Raw genomic sequence first — 17361 nt, 5'->3', positions numbered from 1 at the left:
GCGAAATCCCTTCTCCCTTTATTCCAAGAATGCAGGGCACACAGTCTCCACCCACCTTTTTCTTGATGTACTCATCTGGGAAAAGGAAATCTCCAGCCTTAAAGCACCCAAATTCCTTCATTACCTAAGCTACTTCTGGAATAGACCCTTAGATCTTAAAAAGGGGCTTATTTTCACAACACATTTTCAAAGCAGTCAGCAGTTTCCAACAAGTCTTTTCCTGCCCTTCTCTCCCATTCTTCTGCCCCCAGTCATCATGAGTCCAAGGTAGAGAAGACATGCAGGTTCTGATCCAAGCCCAGAGAACACTTCCATTCTCAAAGCCATGAACAACAGCAATCTAGACAGAACCACATATATTCAAACTCTGCAGGTCAGGAGTACTCAGAGTACTCCTGAATTAATTTAACAACTATTCTTCATTAGGGATAGAGCTCTCATGAAATCTTTCTGGCACCAGCTCCAATCCTGGGGCTCTCCTCACCTTCTTTCCTCTTCCAGTCTTTATTTTTATTGCCCATGTTACTGTGTTACCTCTGCTGTGCCTTCTTGTCCATTTTTTTTTTTTTTGCTTAACATGGAATAGAGACTAAGAAAAAATATGCTTTGTGGTTACTGTAACCAAATCACTTATAATGATTTAACACCTTTAACCTTGTCTTTTTCTTACGTTCTTCAACAGCTCGAGAGTAAATACAATGCCAACCATCTCCTCCTAGGAGGTTTGTATAGTTTCTAAAGATCACTGAATACAAGCATAATAAACCAGCTATGATTTTCCAAACCTTTAGAATAGACTTCACCATTTCCCTATTCAGAATCAATGAGGGATTGCACATGAGCACTCTGAAGAATGAGTCACCAGGTTTCTACTCCCTGAAGTAGTGAAGCAAACAAATATCTGGCCTTAGGCAGATTCTCTTGCGGTTTTTGATCCTTAGGAGTCAGAGTAGTAGATTTCACAATTCCAAACTCCCAGGGCTCTTTAAATTTGTCATTTCTTTTTTTCTAGAGCAATCCAAATGAAGGAAAGCACCTAGTTTTTGAAATGTATTCCCTTGTCTGCTTGAGCATCCTCCTCTTCTTTGTCACCTGCTACATACAAAGTCACTGCTTCCTCTCAGGAACTTGTTTACACAGCTCAATCCGTGTTCCTCGCTTCCCTGGGATAGTGTGGTGAGTGTCCATGCAGACAGATTGCTCTCACCTCCACAGACTGAAGCGTGACCTGACACACTGAGAGAAGTGTTACCCTCATACAAATCAGGTGGCTAAGGCACATGTGGATACTGGGGACAATGTTCTCAGGCATTGAACTGAGACTGGAACAATTCCTTGAGAGGCAAGACTGGTACTTCAGGACTGAATGCACCTGTTTGGTTCAGTGCCTCTGCTATTAAATACTGTCTAATCATGATAAGGAATTACATTTTAGGAACAAACGGATAGAAAGCAATAGCTCACAACTTCAGGATTGAGGTTTGTCAGACAGCAAATTTGAAAGTGGAGGGCGGTACTTCACACAGTGCAATCTGGTAGAGGCCAAAATTGTAAATGGACTCCAAAAGGATCTGAAATTTGCAGAGAATACATCTCTCTGCAGCTCATAAGCCCAGGAGCAGGTACAATGCCACCTTGAAGGGCCTGGGCTGCCAAATGCCAGCAGCAGAGAGGCTTCACCATAGTTGTGTCTGTTTGCATCCAGTCACTCCTGCCAGAGACAGAGGATTTGATTTTATCGCCCTGTGCTTTGACTCAGTATGGCTCTTTTAATGCTTCTACCATGGAAATAGTGTTACAAGCACAAATGCCGAAGAACTGCTGCTATCTGAACCGGACAAAAACTACTTTACCAAATACGAAATAGTAAAACATTAACTTTCAGTCATTTCTGTAAATCGCTATATCAGGAACACCACAAAATGACAAAAGAGAGAAAAGGGATGGGGTTGGGTAATGTGCTCTAAAAGGCAGCCTGTAGTTTGATTCCATTTGATCTCTGTAAAGAGTTAATAGGGAACTACAGATTCAGATTTTGATAAAATACCCTTATAATGTATACACGTATAGTGCACCCAGGTAAATATACATGGTTTAAGTACCATGACAATCCTGAAAGTGTTAAAGAGCAGCAGCAGTACTGTTCAAGTTAGGCAAAAACAGGTTTCCTAAGAATCTAAACAGACATGTAAACCATAAACAGCCTCTACTTGCTGTATTTGCTTTTTATAGCTCAGAGACCAACTCCTGAAGATGCATATGGGGAGCAATATTCTAGTCTCCACAACTGCATTTGACTAAAAGAACCTAAAGCCAAGGAACCATCAGCAAGCCTGTGATCTCTGACCAGTTTGGGAGTTGTAGGGAGTGGGAATGTACCTCCAACCAAGAAGCACAGTGATAGGGCTGCCGGATGATGAGTTTAGGGGAAAAACTTCCTTCAACAAGCACAGAAAGGCACAGGCAACCAAGAGGCAGTTCACTCTTCTGACCTCTTTTCCTCTCGCCTGATCACCAGCTTGGAAAAAATTCAGAACAGCTAATGCTGCTCTTGGGAAAGGAAACCACCAGAGACAGATATTTTCATCGCTCCTTCTCAGAGGAATTGCAGTGGTTCTCAATTTCATCTAATCTTGTTTTAAATGTGTCAATAGGCAGTTTCAGCAGCAAATCTCCAAAGCTTCCCTTTGCAGCCTGACATCTCCCATTGCTAGCAAGTCTTTTTTCATGATACTCAATATTTCCAGCCCCTTAACTCATCCTTCCTGAATGGCTTATAAATTTTTGTCAATTCTGTGAACACTTTCAGTTTTCAACAGTCTGTCATACAACCATCAATATATATTATGCTTCCAACTTGGTCTCTCATATGCACAAAATACTCTCACACATTTTTTTCCTAAAATAGTACAAGCATGAAGAGTCAAAAAGTTTATTTCCTCTAGGAGGCAAAATAGATGATGGCTGAAATGAAAAGAATACCATCAAAGAATGCAGAAAAGTCACATTTCACTGACCATACTGGGCAGTTTCCTTGCTCAATAAGCCTCTTAAAAATATCCTCAAACTGCTCTCTTGGCTTCTTCTCACCACTATGCTACTAGTATTTTCCCTTCTATCTTCCTTACCTTTTCACAGCTTGCCTTCTGAGGGTTTAACTGCTGCATTTATATAGCAGTTGAATTTGCAACAAATGTTCACTTGAACCTCACTACCCACATAGTTCACCTTGAGATTGCTTTTGCAAGTGGTCTGGGAAGTGACTTCATGCATCTTGCTCTAATGCAAGATAACTGTTTCTTCTAATTATCTTTAGCGACAAATTTTAGGATGCCATACAACAAGACAGTATACTAAACACTGAGGACAAGTCAGGAACAGTAAATGAGGCACCTTTTAGATCAAACATCCAGCAGACTGACACTAAAGAAAATGAGAAACGTGCTTGGTCACTTGCCTGGGGTGTGTAGGGACCAGGGGTCATAGGATCAAGACTTTCCAGATCTGCCTCCTCTAGTGCTGCTTCCTTAGCAGTAGAGATGTCTCTCTCAAGTTGAGTCAAGTGTTCATCATACTAAGAACAAAGTAGCTTGTTAAAAATTGCAGAAAAAAATGTAAACATGAAAAAAAAAATTACAACAGACGTGTCCACATACCTCTGCTAAGGTTTGGTAACAGATGTTTACAATCTCCTGGGCTGTTTTTGTGTACTGGCTGTCTGGCCCTGCAATAAGAAACAAATCTCTATGCCTTTGGACAAGTTGACTCAAGACAAACTCAGTTGAGTTTGGACTCAGGACAAGTTGAGACTAAAGACTGGTGTGGCTATACAACCCTCCAAATACAGTCCACTAAATGGTACATTTTGATCTGAGAAGAGACATAAAGCAGAATTCACACTGAGCTAAAAAAGAGCAACCAGATCGTATCAACATCAAAAATATAATTTTTGATATATGAAAGCTGTTCCCTGTCAATCTCAAGGAAATTCACAAACACATGGAACAAATCACTGAGAGACATGTAGTGAACAGGCAGAAAATCCTCTCCAAATACAGCTGTGTCCCATTCTGCAGAGCAAGATTTTTGGCACCATATGACAGTTAAAACATCAATGTTTTAAAAAATGTCATTTTTTTTTCCTCGGTAAGAAAGGAAGGCAACAATGAAGCTCACTATTCACACTTTCAGGCCTTACCAATACTGCAGAACAGGTGCATAGATGTATTTAATTAAGGATAGAAGAAGGTTAAAGCTTCGTCATCAGAACCTACCATTGTACTTAATGCTGTTGGCAAGGATGAGGTTAACGTCATCCAGGAAAGTCTCTCTGCTCTGGTACTTGTGTTTGGAGATATTCTGGAAGAGATGCCAACAGTAAGCAATCAAGCCTAAATGCTTCTCATAAATGTTTCGCAAGCAGCTGCACAATTCAAGCTACACACCTTGCGGATACTCTCCAGATCCATTGGATTAGCAATCACCTTGTAATAATCAGGAACAAACTTCTTATTAACGGGATGATGGAATGGCCAAGACTGGAGGAAAGAAATAAAGACAAGTTTAGAAGGATTCCATGTAGAATGTGTTAAAGGTCGAGCTACGAATTTCATAAAGCAATTCTTCAGAACAGATGAAGATTCATTAGGTAGAAGAAGTATTTCTTGAATCACATTACTTAGCCTCAGAAGGAGCACAGAGTAAATGCTTTACCAGCTAGATTTTTAACTAGATGCTTTGCTTGTTGAAATCTGATAGAAGCATATTATAAAAATAAATAAATAAATAAAAACAATCACGCAGAAGATGTTTCTATTCAACATCACTGTTTCTTTCAAAACAAAACTGCTTGTCCATTAAGAACACTTACTGCTTTGTTTAATGTAACAAAGAACAAAAAAACAAAGTCTGATTTCACAACAGGGTCTATATACACTGACTTAGCAGTTTAGCATGATGGGAAGGGATTGGGGAAAAAAAAAGAAAAAACTTTAAAATTTGTTTCTACACATCAAAAAAACAAATAGATTCTGCAACAGTTCAGTACCCCATCACAGCATTTCTTCTACTTAGTAAGAGCTAAAAGATCCACACAGTTCCCTCCAGTATATGGCCACAGGACTATAGTCAGCACATTTTGCACATCTCCCTCGGGAGAATATAGATTTACACAAACACATGTGCACGTGCAGTACTCAACCTACGTACATCTGGAACTGCCATCATCTTTTGAGTGACAATGTTATCCAAAATGAAGGAAAAGGCCACTTGGTCATCATCATCCAGGAGGGGGTTAATTGCTTTTTCCAGTCGAGCCAGTTTATCTTCCTTCTGCAATACAATTCAGGAACGTCAGCAGCTGATGCTATGTTAATAACTATTAATATTAGGTTACCCTATCCTAAAGAGATTCCCATTCATCTTTTTACAAAGCTACTTGCAAATAAGGGGGGTAATAGCCTAGATAGAAGCCTACATACAAGATAAAGTAACTAGTGCAGCAACTAGCATTGTTTATTTTTTGAAAGAGAATCCAGTGTGAACTTCTTAGAATTGTATAAACTTAAACACACCACCAAGATGGGGGGAGTGAAGGGGAGAGTTCCCTTACTCTTTCTACTCTTTCTTAAAGCCCTGTGTTCTGCCTGCTCCCATCCTCTATCCACCCCAACCACTCCTCAACCACCCCAACCACCCCTCACTCCCCACTCTGGCCACAACTCATTGACAAGACTTGCCTCTTTCAGCTTTTCATCACAGAGGTCCAGCATGGATTGAGATATCTGTGTCAGGGAGTGCTTTGGCCCTGCAAAAACACAGCAAGTGCAGTGAGGTACCCTGGTCATGATGGAAGCTTTTAGAATTAAAAGCGGCAGCGGGGAAAGATTCACCTCTCCCACAGCACGTTAAACAGAAACAGAGATTTCCCTCTTTGCTAATGATTTACCGTTATAAGTTGCACTGTTCTTAACGATCAGCTCCAAATGTTCCCGGAACTCTTCCCGGGATGGGTATTGCCGCTTACGAACATTTTCGCGCAGGGTCTGTAAATCCATGGGCCTCGTAATAATCTTGTAATAATCCTTTACAACTTTTGGATTTACGGGTGTGTGGAAGGGATATGTCTGAGGAAAAAGGAAAAAAAGAAAAAATATATATTTATTAACAGAGTACTAACACAGTTACTCTCAATTTAACCTCCATATTTGAATGGACACTAACATACAAAGCCTTTACACAATCAGTTCCCTAGTCACGAAGGAAAATATGATAAGCATCAGCCCCCAGTATTTTTTGGTTTTGTCAACAAAATGTTCTGATAAAATTACAGAAAAGAAGAATCTTACACAGGATTTTTAGGTAGAATTTTTAAGTATATAACGCAGAAGTCAAGCAATTTAACTTTATCATCATTTCAACTCAAACATTATTATTTCAACTCAAATCTTAACTTTAAGTTCCTTTTTTTTTTTTTTTTTTTTTTTTGCAACCTTTGATGAGTCAACTGTGCCCTTCAATTTCATGCAATTTTTGCTGGGTTTGTTGGGAGAGAGAGAGGGGAGAAATCACAGCCCAGGCATTGAGTCTATCCACACAGGATTTTTCAACTTTATTTTCTGATGAGACATTCTGATTTTGATGATGAATAATTATCATAAGATAATCATCTAAGAAAGAGTAATAAAATATGCTGTCATCGCAGCAATTTGTTTTTACTGTGTATCATACCTTAATGTTAATTAAGGCTCATGTGCAGACAAAGCTTATTCTTTTTTTAAATATATATATATAGATATATTGCCCTTGTAAATGGAAAAATAATCCCCTTAATGTGGGACAAATGTAGACTCTCGCACTGACATCAGGAAGTCAGCAGTTTTTCTACAGATGGAAAACTACAATGTAAATTGCATTTACCAATAAGATTTAACAAACATGCTTAACAGGAACATTGTAAATCAACACTAAGGACAATTCTTTTGCCATTTGCCTTTGCAATGCGAACTCGAGTACTTCATGCTAGCAGACAGCAATCTGAAATCACAGCCTTTTGAGGAAAAGATATTTCCCAAAACTACCCAAAAGACACGGGGGAAAAGTAAAGCAAATACAAAATGTTTCCTGTGCTAAAAAGCCACAAAAGCCTTCTCAAAACTCAAAAGCTAGCACACAACCTAGCCAACCTGCATGACTCGGTTTTAAAACCAAACACTACTTGCAGTGCAATAAAACAAAAAATTGTGAATAACAACCATTATACTGGGATACTGGTATGACTAGACTGCCCATAAAAAGCAGATCCAAGGTGCTGAAAGTGGTTGCTAGAACACAATTTAATCAGAGGGCAGTCTAGCATAATTTTGCTATCTACATCAACTATCGACATCAATCATGTTGTTTGAGACAGAGATTTTTGGTCTCATAGCCTAAACTTACATTTGGAAGATCCCTCATATCATTGATGATGCCCTCCAAGATAGATGACAGCGTCACCATAGGGTCTGTTCGACGTCGGTGGATGGATTTATGGGGACGCTGCAGATACGAGAAGCAGAAAAATCAAGGTAGATATAAGACAGAAAATAGTGATCTACAGAAATCCCAGGCAATTTAGTTTATTAATATTCTGAGTAGGTGCCTCTGTTGCATGCTGATTAGTGTGTATGTAGTAAAGGAAGTGGCTAGTTGATACAAATGGAAACAAAGACAAAAAAATCAGCTCAGTAACATCTCAACTCACATTCAGATAATCACAGTGAACTGTTGTCCCTACTCGTCGCTTCTTCTTTGGAGGAAGCTGCTGTTTAGGGAACTTCAGCACCAGTGATTTCCTGCGAACCTCATCTGCACTAAAAAAAAAAGAAACAAAAACAATAGTCCTCTCCAGTCCTTTTGGGAACAAGTTCATTTGTCCCTTAGTATTGGCTCTGATCCCATCTGTTGTAATTCCAAACACACAATCTAAATACTGTGGTAATAGCCTGTGTAAACCCTTGTCACTCTATTTCTGATTGCTGCACATATGATGAATAGCCTGCACTCAGTTCTAAATCATTTTTTCTCACTACCTCATTACTATGTCTATATTTCTTCCCTTACCTCTCGATCAGTTGCTTTCCCAGGACAATTTTTGTTCCTTCTACTTTGATGAGTTCTTCATTATCATTGTGAATGACTGTTTTTTCCAGTTCTTCCTCCTGCTCCTCTGTCATGGCAACGGGATTAGAAGGTGGAGCATTGGTTTGGTAGTAAAGAGGGCAGAATTTATTGGTCCTCATGTGGCCAATTGCCCCGCAAGCTCCACATTTTAGCTACAAGATACAAGAAAGAGATAATAGATCAGAATTCATACATGGATGACTAGTGTAGACACAGACTATCATAGAAGTCCCCTACTCAGACCTTTCACACAGCAGAAAACTTCTATGATCTGCAAGTTCCATTACCATGCTTTGTGTGTGGATATGCTTACTTTCAAGTCTGGACGCTCTTTCATTTTCTTGGGCTTCTTCTCTGGAGGGCCCTTAAGTTTCTCTTTTTCTTGGTTTCGTTTTAACCTTCGTAACTGCTCCTGGATCCTGCGCCGCTCCTTCCGCATTTCCTCGCGGTGCTGTTCATCGAACAGAGCAAACTTCCGTCTGAAAAAAACAGCAGTTCCTTTTACCAGGGGCTCTTCCCTCAGTGTGTTTCTCCTGAGCCTTGAAGCTCTACCCCACAACTCTGGAGGAACCAGAGAGCTGGGTTCTTTTGCTGCAAATACTTTTCACATTATTTTAGGACTCCATTTAAATAAATAGGTTTCTAGAATAAACTTGCTACATTTTAAGGCTATAAAATAAATTTATTTACTCACCTTAATTCAGTTCCTTTACACGCTACATTACACAAAATAACTGTTTGATCAAACAGTATCTCTTTCTCTCAGAATCATAATTAATTGGTTCACAAAACGTACAGTACTCTCTGAATGCACGGCCATTAAATCTCTCTCTCCACGCAATTACAATGCCAGGTTTCTATACACAATTATTTCAAACAATTACCTTCTGCAGGGGGGCTTTCTACAATTCTCACTCGCACACTTTCCAAATGCCTCACTAACAAAGCAACATAATATTATTTCACTGGTCTGAGGACCAAGTCAAGAGCAATTTAACCAGATTGCATGAAGTAGTCACTGATTTTAGATGCCAAGAAATAGGAAGCCTAGTGTCAATAACCACAGTATTTTGAATTTTACAGATTCAAAGCTCAGAGTGTAACAACTTCTCTCAGAAAGCTGCTGCAAATAACTTTTTTTTGTCTCGCTCATTCTTCTCTTCCTGTAGGCACCTATTTTGCTCACCAAACACTTTCCATATATGGTAAAAACAATGACAAGAAAAATCCAGCACTTCTTCCAAAATCACTTTTGCATCTTATTATCTTTGCACACTGTCTGTAGACGATCTCAGAGAGTTTGAATAAAGTGCTATGAAGATTCCATTGTATGGAAGTCTACTGATGTCCTGGCTCACTGGTAACACAAGGGGCTTTAGATGGTAACTAAGAAGAATCTGCTACGTGTAGAAACCAGGTAGAGACTGCAGTGTATTGAGGCTATGAAACCAAACCAAAAGAAGGGAAGCAGAGATTTGCTGCGGCCTTTCAAATTTCTGTAGCCCACAGAGAAATGCCTGGATTTTATCTTAGATGCTATTCTCTATTCTGATAGCCTTCTCTCCTTGGGTTATTTAAAACTTAACTTTACTAACGTTTGCTCAAAAGACTACACAAAATAATATCTCCTCATTATAAAAGAGTTATCAAGCATTTCTACCAGGAACCACAAGGGTAGCATTTCCAATTCAGTTGCACCAGACAGCATTTTTCAGCAAATACTCCCCAGAGGGCAAAGAAAACTATCCACGTTTCTTCCTACTGCCAATAGTGTGAACTAGGTCTAAGAGCAAATAAAAGAAAAACACGGAGATCTTACATAAACTCTTCATCCTTGGTCGTCCGTATGCGGCAGTAGGCATCAATAACAGAGGGCTTTCGAACGGTCTCACACCTCACGTATTCCTTCCCATCCTCATCTCGAAACGTGCGATAGATTTTGAGGCGGCGACCGGTGGCAGATGAATTAAGGCTGGTTACAGAGGCTGTGTCATCGTCTTTGTGAGAATTTGCTGAAGCTCCAGAAGCTGATGCTACAAGAGAGTGTTTTATTTGCTTTTAATTTCTTGCGTGCTGTAGGAACATAATTGTTTGTACACAGGAAATAGCTTTAGCTCGGAAATTTCCGAGTCATAAATTCAGTAAAACCTACGGAGAGCTCATTTGTCAGAACGTCTGAAAAAAACTAAGTTCTGGAATCCAGGACATGCAGAGAAAGCAGGAAAACAGCACGGTGACAGATTTCACCCTGTTCGAGATCTTTTATTGACAATACAGGGATGGGTGCAAAAAGATAAAAACAGTTTCAGTGTCTAGTTGTCTTGCTTAGCATCCACCTACATATTTGCACTAGGTGACTGGTCTGGACAAAAGGAAGAAAGATCAAACAGAAACATTTAGGAGGCAGAAGCAGTTGGTTTGTCATTGTTTGAAAAGCAAGATCAAGTAATACTAGCCTTTTCCTTGCTTGTCTGTGTTCTCTTTTCATCATCCAACATTCTGAAACAAAGGCAGTCTACTGAAATATCTGTATCTAGAAGAGTTTACAGAAAGAGCTCTGGTAGGAAGTCTGCAAATATAAACTTCCAAATAAAGGAGCCTTTAACCACATCTTGGTAGCACAGAAATTGTAAACAGATAAGGAACTGTCTACAGAAGATACAGTGAAGCTCTTTTAAACCTAACCTTCAGCTGAAGAGAGATTACAAATAAAGTTCCTCAATGACTGACCTTGTTAAGTATGTGTTACATGATGAATGTTATTTAATACAGCAGGTCAGCACTAATGAAGTCAGATGACAATAAAGGTAGGACAATAACTGTTGCAGAGGAGAAGGGAAAACGTCCTTTGAGGAGAAATTTTCGGGACTGAGATCAAACAAGAAAATATGCACTTCGCCCCAACAGGAATACTGCTGGGAGTTGAGCAGGAGGTGACAGGGGAGGGAATGCCATGGATTATGTGAAATAAAGAACCCCTCTCTATGGCAGAGCCTCAGAACTGCATAAAAATCATTTCCTCACTGGAGGAAAACATTCTTTACCATAAAACGTCTCTAATGAAGTGGCAACATTACATCTGCATCATCATTTGGCTATTATACAGACAAAAAAAACGATGTTCCCCACTCATCTGTCTCAGAAAACTGTCAAGAACACTGCAGATCTGCACCCAAGCATTTGCACCACTGCCTCCAATGCGGAATTTCCCAGATGGCCGGGCCAAAAGCAACAATGACAGACAAGGTCCTGGTTGCCTAAGTGCAATCTGCAAGTCACTGCAATGTGGCCCTGCACACGTTACAGTTATTTTGATTATAAACTCAGAGACCTGGCAGAAACTGAAGGCAACAGTTGCCCAGTTTTCCAAACCAGCACTATACCATTGTTTGAGGGATTTTGTTTTAAATAACACTGGATATCTTTTCATAAGATTACAGTCATTAGGTTCATTCCTCATTAAAAGGGTTCCTCATTAAAAGGGTTTCCAACAGCAATGGTAACTTTGGTCCAGGTTCAGCAGAGCTCAAGCTTGCACACACACACACACACACACAGGTAGTGAGCCCGCTCACACAGACACTCACACAGTTCATTTGCAGGTCAAACACTTCTTAGTGTCTGACTAATAACAAAATAATAATAAAAATAATAGATAAATGAAATAATAATAATAAATCTAATTAGGAACATGTTTATCTCTGTTAGAAAGCACTTTAGATACAGAACTGTCCAGGAAATCCAAGTCTGACGGCTGCCCAGCTACCCCCTGAAAACGCTGCCACAACACCCAGTATAACAGATAGTGCTCTCAGCCTGTGTACTGTGCATATCTGCTTAACACACACAGCTGTGTGCACAGCCCAGATGCAGAGTGCCATGAACTGCTTGCTTGCAAGAACACCATTTTACTTATGAACACGTCTAGAGAAAATTACTCAAAATAAACAAATGAAAAAGCCAAAAACAAACTGGAGCACCAAGCAGCAGTGAATATCTACAGAAATATCAGAGTAATTTTATAGTTCAGAATAGTCAAAGCTGGAGGCAAAGGAGACAATGTAAACATACTTCCAGTCAATAATTGTTCAGGATGTATATGAGGACATACATCTGTGAGGAATCTGTGCTTTGTTCTACATTCCTTCCCAGTTATGTTCTAGTTTCAACAGTTACTTACATAGCCCTTTTTTGTCTCTCCTGTCCTTTTTGCCCCTCTCCTTGTCATTGCCACTGTCTTCTCCCAAAAGCATCCTCTGCAATTCCTTTCGCTCCTGCTCTTCTCTTTCCCGAGACAGCTGAGAACTAGTTTTCTTGTTCTGTAACATATTCTCAATATTCTTCCCCATCTCTTCAAAGTCACTGTCTTCAGCTGAGCTGCTATCTGTGTCTGTTGACAAAATCTCAGTGGATTCCAGAACTCTGAAACAGAAGGCACCTTGAAAGTCAGTTACTTAAAAAAAAAAAAATTAGCCTGACACCTTCCCAGAAATAGAAGGCAAAAATGACGCAAAGGTCTGAAAATGTTGCAAATCACTGCTCTTAAAAAAATAAAACAAAACAGACTAACATAGACATGATAATATGATATATTCCCTTCCTTTCTGCAATCCCCACATCCAAAAGATTAATCGTCCCAAGCCTACAGTCTTCAGTAAGTCACTTTCTTCCCCATCAATAGTACTGTGTTCCCTCCCCACTTCTGGCTCTTGAGCAAGAACAAGGAGCAGTGCAGGAATTCTTCTGGCAGTCCCAAAGAATGGAACATAGGATTAGTAGTTACCACCCAAAAGAAATAGGGCAAACATCTACGATAACAAGGCACGCAAGCTACTCCATTAGGTACTGTAAACAGTCAAAGCCTTCCTTCTCAGCAGGATATCTTGTTGGCCCAAGGAGAAGCACCAACATCTGCACCACTACGTATCAGAGAGCCCCAGGCATTCATAGAACTGGACTTTTAAGGTGGGCACAGGGTGGGGTTCAAGACTGCAAACACTGGATAAGGCCTTACTTATTCTGCAAATCAAAGATGCGCTGGCACTCCTCTTTGTATCTCTCTTGATGTTCTGCCACAGAAAACCGAGACCCACGTGCAAATTTGCTCATAGGACCTTCCCCTGAGCGAGCCTGCTCCGTCGACATCGTGCGTACGACGTCAATCACTTCCCACCGGGACAGCTTCTTTATCTGAAAGGAAGATGTTGCACTAGAAAGGGCTTTAGAGACTCACAGCTTAGGAAGCTGACTGTGAATTTCCACTCCTCCAAGACCAGAGCAGAAAAGAATATGCCTCTTCCACAAATTGCTGAATCTATCCATGAAGGGGAGTCTGTATTTAGCTCCAAGCTCATGCTCACCTCCTCTTCAGGCACTCCAAATTTACGCAGAAGCTGTTTGGCATTTTTGAGAGAAAGTCGGCGCAGATCAGCATCTGTCCCAGTCACTGTCTTTTTCACTGGTTGTGGCTCCTTATCATCCTGCTCAGAGAAAAATTTAGCCTATGAATATCATAATGTATTAATATTTCCTAGGCTCACCATCTGTACTTTCCTCATCTCATACCCCACGTTTACTCCATTTCTCCTGCACGACTTTCCGTTATTGCCCCATGTTCAACCCAACCTTGGGAACGATACCTTTTGCTGAGTTGGTTTATTTGGAATCTTCACATAAGAAAATCCTTCGCCACATCCAGTAGGATCTGCTACTCCAGTCACTTCCAGAAGGCACTTGCCCTTCATGGCAGCAATGAAGGCTCGTGTGGTGTTCCATGGAGCCGTGCGCACCTGCCAGCAGAGAGAGAAACCTGCCCTCACAATTTGGCTCCCACCAAGGAGCATTCCAAGCTTTTTATCTTGGCTTCTCCCAGTCATACTGAAAAATCTTCAAATGCTTCATAGCAGAGCAGCTGAAGGAACAAGCAATGGAATTCACCCTCGTTAGAACCCACATGAAGAACCAAAGTTAAGTGGCCAAAGGCAAAATGGCATGAAGGAGGATAGGGCCAGGCCAGGTAGAAGAGTGCACAAAATATATTGGATCTGCCGAATACTACTTGAAATTTGTTCTTTGTATTTTAAAAGGCCTAATTTTTCACCTGACATGGATGCACACACTTCTTTTTTTAAACAATACCTCGTCATCAATCTTCATTTGGAAATCTTCTTCATTCTCTTCTTCTGGTGCAAAGAAAGATTTCTCCCCATAACCTGCATCCTGCAGAAAAACATTATAAAAAAAAAAAAAAGAGTGCATCATGTCTTGAAAAGGTTACCAGAGCGAAAAATAGAAGCATATTATGCATCTTCTGCATAATCTGTCTTCTGCAGATCTGTCTTGCTGAGCAAGCACACTTGTACAGGCAGTAGGATTTGCAAGATTCACTGTGAGCCAGTAACTGAACCACAGAATCACAGGTCTCAAACTGTCTGGTATTTTGACAAGCTCCATAATCAAACACTGCACTCAAAAAAAATCCTCTCAGAGATCAGCTGTGGAATATACTGGTGGCTTTCCTCAGCTCTTTCTAGGCTTAATAGGTAGAAACATAAAGTCCTTGCTTACACTTTCCCTTTCCTACCACAAGCATGGCTACCTAAACACCTAAATAATACATGGAAACGACATAAGGGCTCCCTCTAAGACCTTGATTCTCTTCCTATGCAGCAGAAAATTTAGCGAGTTGCTCAGCTGTCTGGGTTCTACTTTGCCTAACTGTATAGCAATAGCTTTAAGCAGAAAGTGCTTTCCAGCCTCACCCTTCACCATAACTCGCTCCGTGCCCACAGCAGTGTTTACCTTCAGCCGCTGTTCAGCTGCAATCATGCTGTAATAAGCACAGCACTGTTCTGGGGACACCATCGCTCTGATCTCTTCCTCTGTGGGCAATCTGAAATCTGGCTTTAAAACCCACCAATTTGAGTCCATCCCTGAAAAAAAGCATTTTTCAAAAATCATTCACCTGTTCAGGAGGACATGTTGCCTCCTCCTTTGGAGCCTCCTGGAGCTCCAGGAGTGGCAATGCATCAGTTGGCTTGCACGGCTGAGAAGCAACTAGCAGCCTCCATACGACAACTTAAAATACCTGTGCGTTTGAAATCAGCACAAAGTTTGAGCCGCTTTCGGATGCTGCTCTCTGAGTGCGAGGGAAACGCCTTCTTGATGTCCTCCATGCGAATTCTTCGAGGACGGTCTCTGCTCTTCCAGAAGAGGCGATAAATAAAAACCTGGAAAACAAGAGTCATTTGTGATGTGTAAGGGAATAACACAAAGACAGTGTAAACAATGCTGCTCCTATAGTGACAAGTCCACAATTCCTACTTAAATCCAATTTACCCACTTTTAAGAATGAGATGTGGGGAAAAAATCTGTTTTGAAAAGTTGTGTATTATCCCATTAGAAGTCTTAATGATTTGGAAGAGAAAATCGAGCTCTTAAGAATGGTAGAGATTTTCCAGCTTAAGGAATGCACTTCATTGCAGCTACATAAAAAGGGCCAAGATGAAGTTAAGTTAAAATTTTCTTTTCTTTCTCCCTTTTTTGGGCGGAAGGGAGGAGAACAGAGGTGGGAAGGAAAGTGAGAAAAATCACTGATTCGAGAATTGAGAGCTGAAAGGGATTTCAAAAAGTCACGCTGTACATTTGCAAACTGCAAAATATAAACTACATTTTCTCAGTAGAAAACCAAGTAATCTGTGAATGGGTGGAGGGTATGGAGTGGGAGAATCTTGCTTGCAGCTGCTGTTACCAAATTTTAGAGGCTATGATCTCCATTTGCAAACTTCTCTTGGGAGATAACTTGTTCAATTCAGAAAGAAAGAACAATAAAACACAGCTACCACAGCAACCTATGTAAAACTTAACCAAATAATTGCTTTCCTTTCTGTGAATCAGTTACTAACTGAAACAGACCTGAAACGCATAACCTGTGTAGCAGTTTCAATTTATGAAGTGTAAAGCTTTAAATATTTATTATCCCTCAATACACAAAAACAGCCAAGTAATATATTAGGTCAAATATTTCAGCAATGATCTGTACCAAAACCAAAGTTCTATACGTAGCAAATGCATGTTTTTACAAACAGATTGCAAACTGAAATAACTTTGTCTAACAGCTTTCAAATTCTCAACCACATGAAGAGATCTCCAATACTGCTGGCAGAAGCTAAAATTGTTTCCAATAGTATTGTTACCTTTCAATTGTTTGGGATTACTGCAATAACTGTCCCCATCTGTGGCTGCCAATACCTCCTGGGTTAAAATTTTTGATTAAACCAACAGTAAATGATCAGAAATAATTTCCAACATCTAAAATTTGGGATATTTACTTGAATCACTGACAACCCCACAGCTTAACTGCACCAAGATCCATGAAATGAAAGAATCAACTCTAATTCTGTGCCATGTAATAAGACTGGGATCAGATCCCTTAATTATCTCTTGGTATTACTCATGTAAGTGTAATTTTATATTGTATAATGAGTGCACAGTTGCTTTTCATTTGCTTAGTTTCCTACAATTTTATATAATATCATCAGCTTCCATCACGGCTAATAAATGTCTCCATCATACACATATTAGACACAAGTAAACAGGGGAAACATGCTACAAATAAATGGTTAAATAAGGTCTGTATGGTTAACAATCAAGTCCTGTAGTGCTCTTATCTCAGAGATACAGGCAGCCACAGCAGGGCAATGGGCTTCTCAACGCAAGGCTGTTTGCATGAACTCCATGGCTAAGCCATGGCCTTTCCCCACAGAGCCCTCAGATCCCCAACCTGTAACTTTACCACATACCTGCAGAAAATCTCTGATGTGAGTGTTAGCTCGCTTCGAGTTGGGACCAGGAACTTCATAAAGAGGGCACTCCTGACCAACTACAAAAATATCCACTAATTCTCGAACATAATAGCCTTGTCGTGTCCGGATGATTAGGAAATCTGTTTCAGGCATCTTATGTAAATAGATGGGGGCCCGGAAAAGGTTGTTTTCAAATGCCTAATAAGAGAAACAACAATTTGAAAGTCAGGTAGTGAACAAAATTTCTATAACATAGGGACATCATGGGAGATCTTAAAAAAGACTGGAATTAACGGTATATCATTACTTATGTCACAATATATTGAGATGTGCAGTCAGAATACTCCTCCTTTATTCAGAGAATAACCAGAGATGAAGCACAAAAACAAACAAAAAA

The 17361-nt window shown here is 40.1% G+C and overlaps 1 protein-coding gene across 1 annotated transcript in view; it reads right to left on the bottom strand.

The window, feature by feature from the left end:
• Positions 1-17361, bottom strand: part of TAF1 (TATA-box binding protein associated factor 1) — a 32669-nt gene that overhangs the window by 2934 nt on the left and 12374 nt on the right. Inside the window, exons 16-35 of the mRNA XM_088538457.1 lie at positions 16962-17162; positions 15248-15389; positions 14962-15092; positions 14299-14379; positions 13800-13949; positions 13521-13640; positions 13175-13350; positions 12341-12582; positions 9980-10193; positions 8474-8639; positions 8101-8312; positions 7742-7850; positions 7438-7536; positions 5948-6125; positions 5739-5806; positions 5209-5331; positions 4446-4538; positions 4275-4359; positions 3657-3724; positions 3458-3574 (exon numbers count right to left, since the gene is read on the bottom strand). Of these exons, the coding sequence (XP_088394583.1) occupies positions 3458-3574; positions 3657-3724; positions 4275-4359; positions 4446-4538; positions 5209-5331; positions 5739-5806; positions 5948-6125; positions 7438-7536; positions 7742-7850; positions 8101-8312; positions 8474-8639; positions 9980-10193; positions 12341-12582; positions 13175-13350; positions 13521-13640; positions 13800-13949; positions 14299-14379; positions 14962-15092; positions 15248-15389; positions 16962-17162 (2775 nt within the window). The remainder of the gene's footprint in view (positions 1-3457; positions 3575-3656; positions 3725-4274; positions 4360-4445; positions 4539-5208; positions 5332-5738; positions 5807-5947; positions 6126-7437; positions 7537-7741; positions 7851-8100; positions 8313-8473; positions 8640-9979; positions 10194-12340; positions 12583-13174; positions 13351-13520; positions 13641-13799; positions 13950-14298; positions 14380-14961; positions 15093-15247; positions 15390-16961; positions 17163-17361) is intronic.

This window comes from Tinamus guttatus, unplaced genomic scaffold (genome assembly GCF_059628265.1).
Source record: "Tinamus guttatus ecotype Peru unplaced genomic scaffold, ASM5962826v1 Tinamus_guttatus_pri_ptg001087l, whole genome shotgun sequence".
Taxonomy (NCBI): domain Eukaryota; kingdom Metazoa; phylum Chordata; class Aves; order Tinamiformes; family Tinamidae; genus Tinamus; species Tinamus guttatus.
This window is presented reverse-complemented; position numbering and strand designations above follow the sequence as displayed.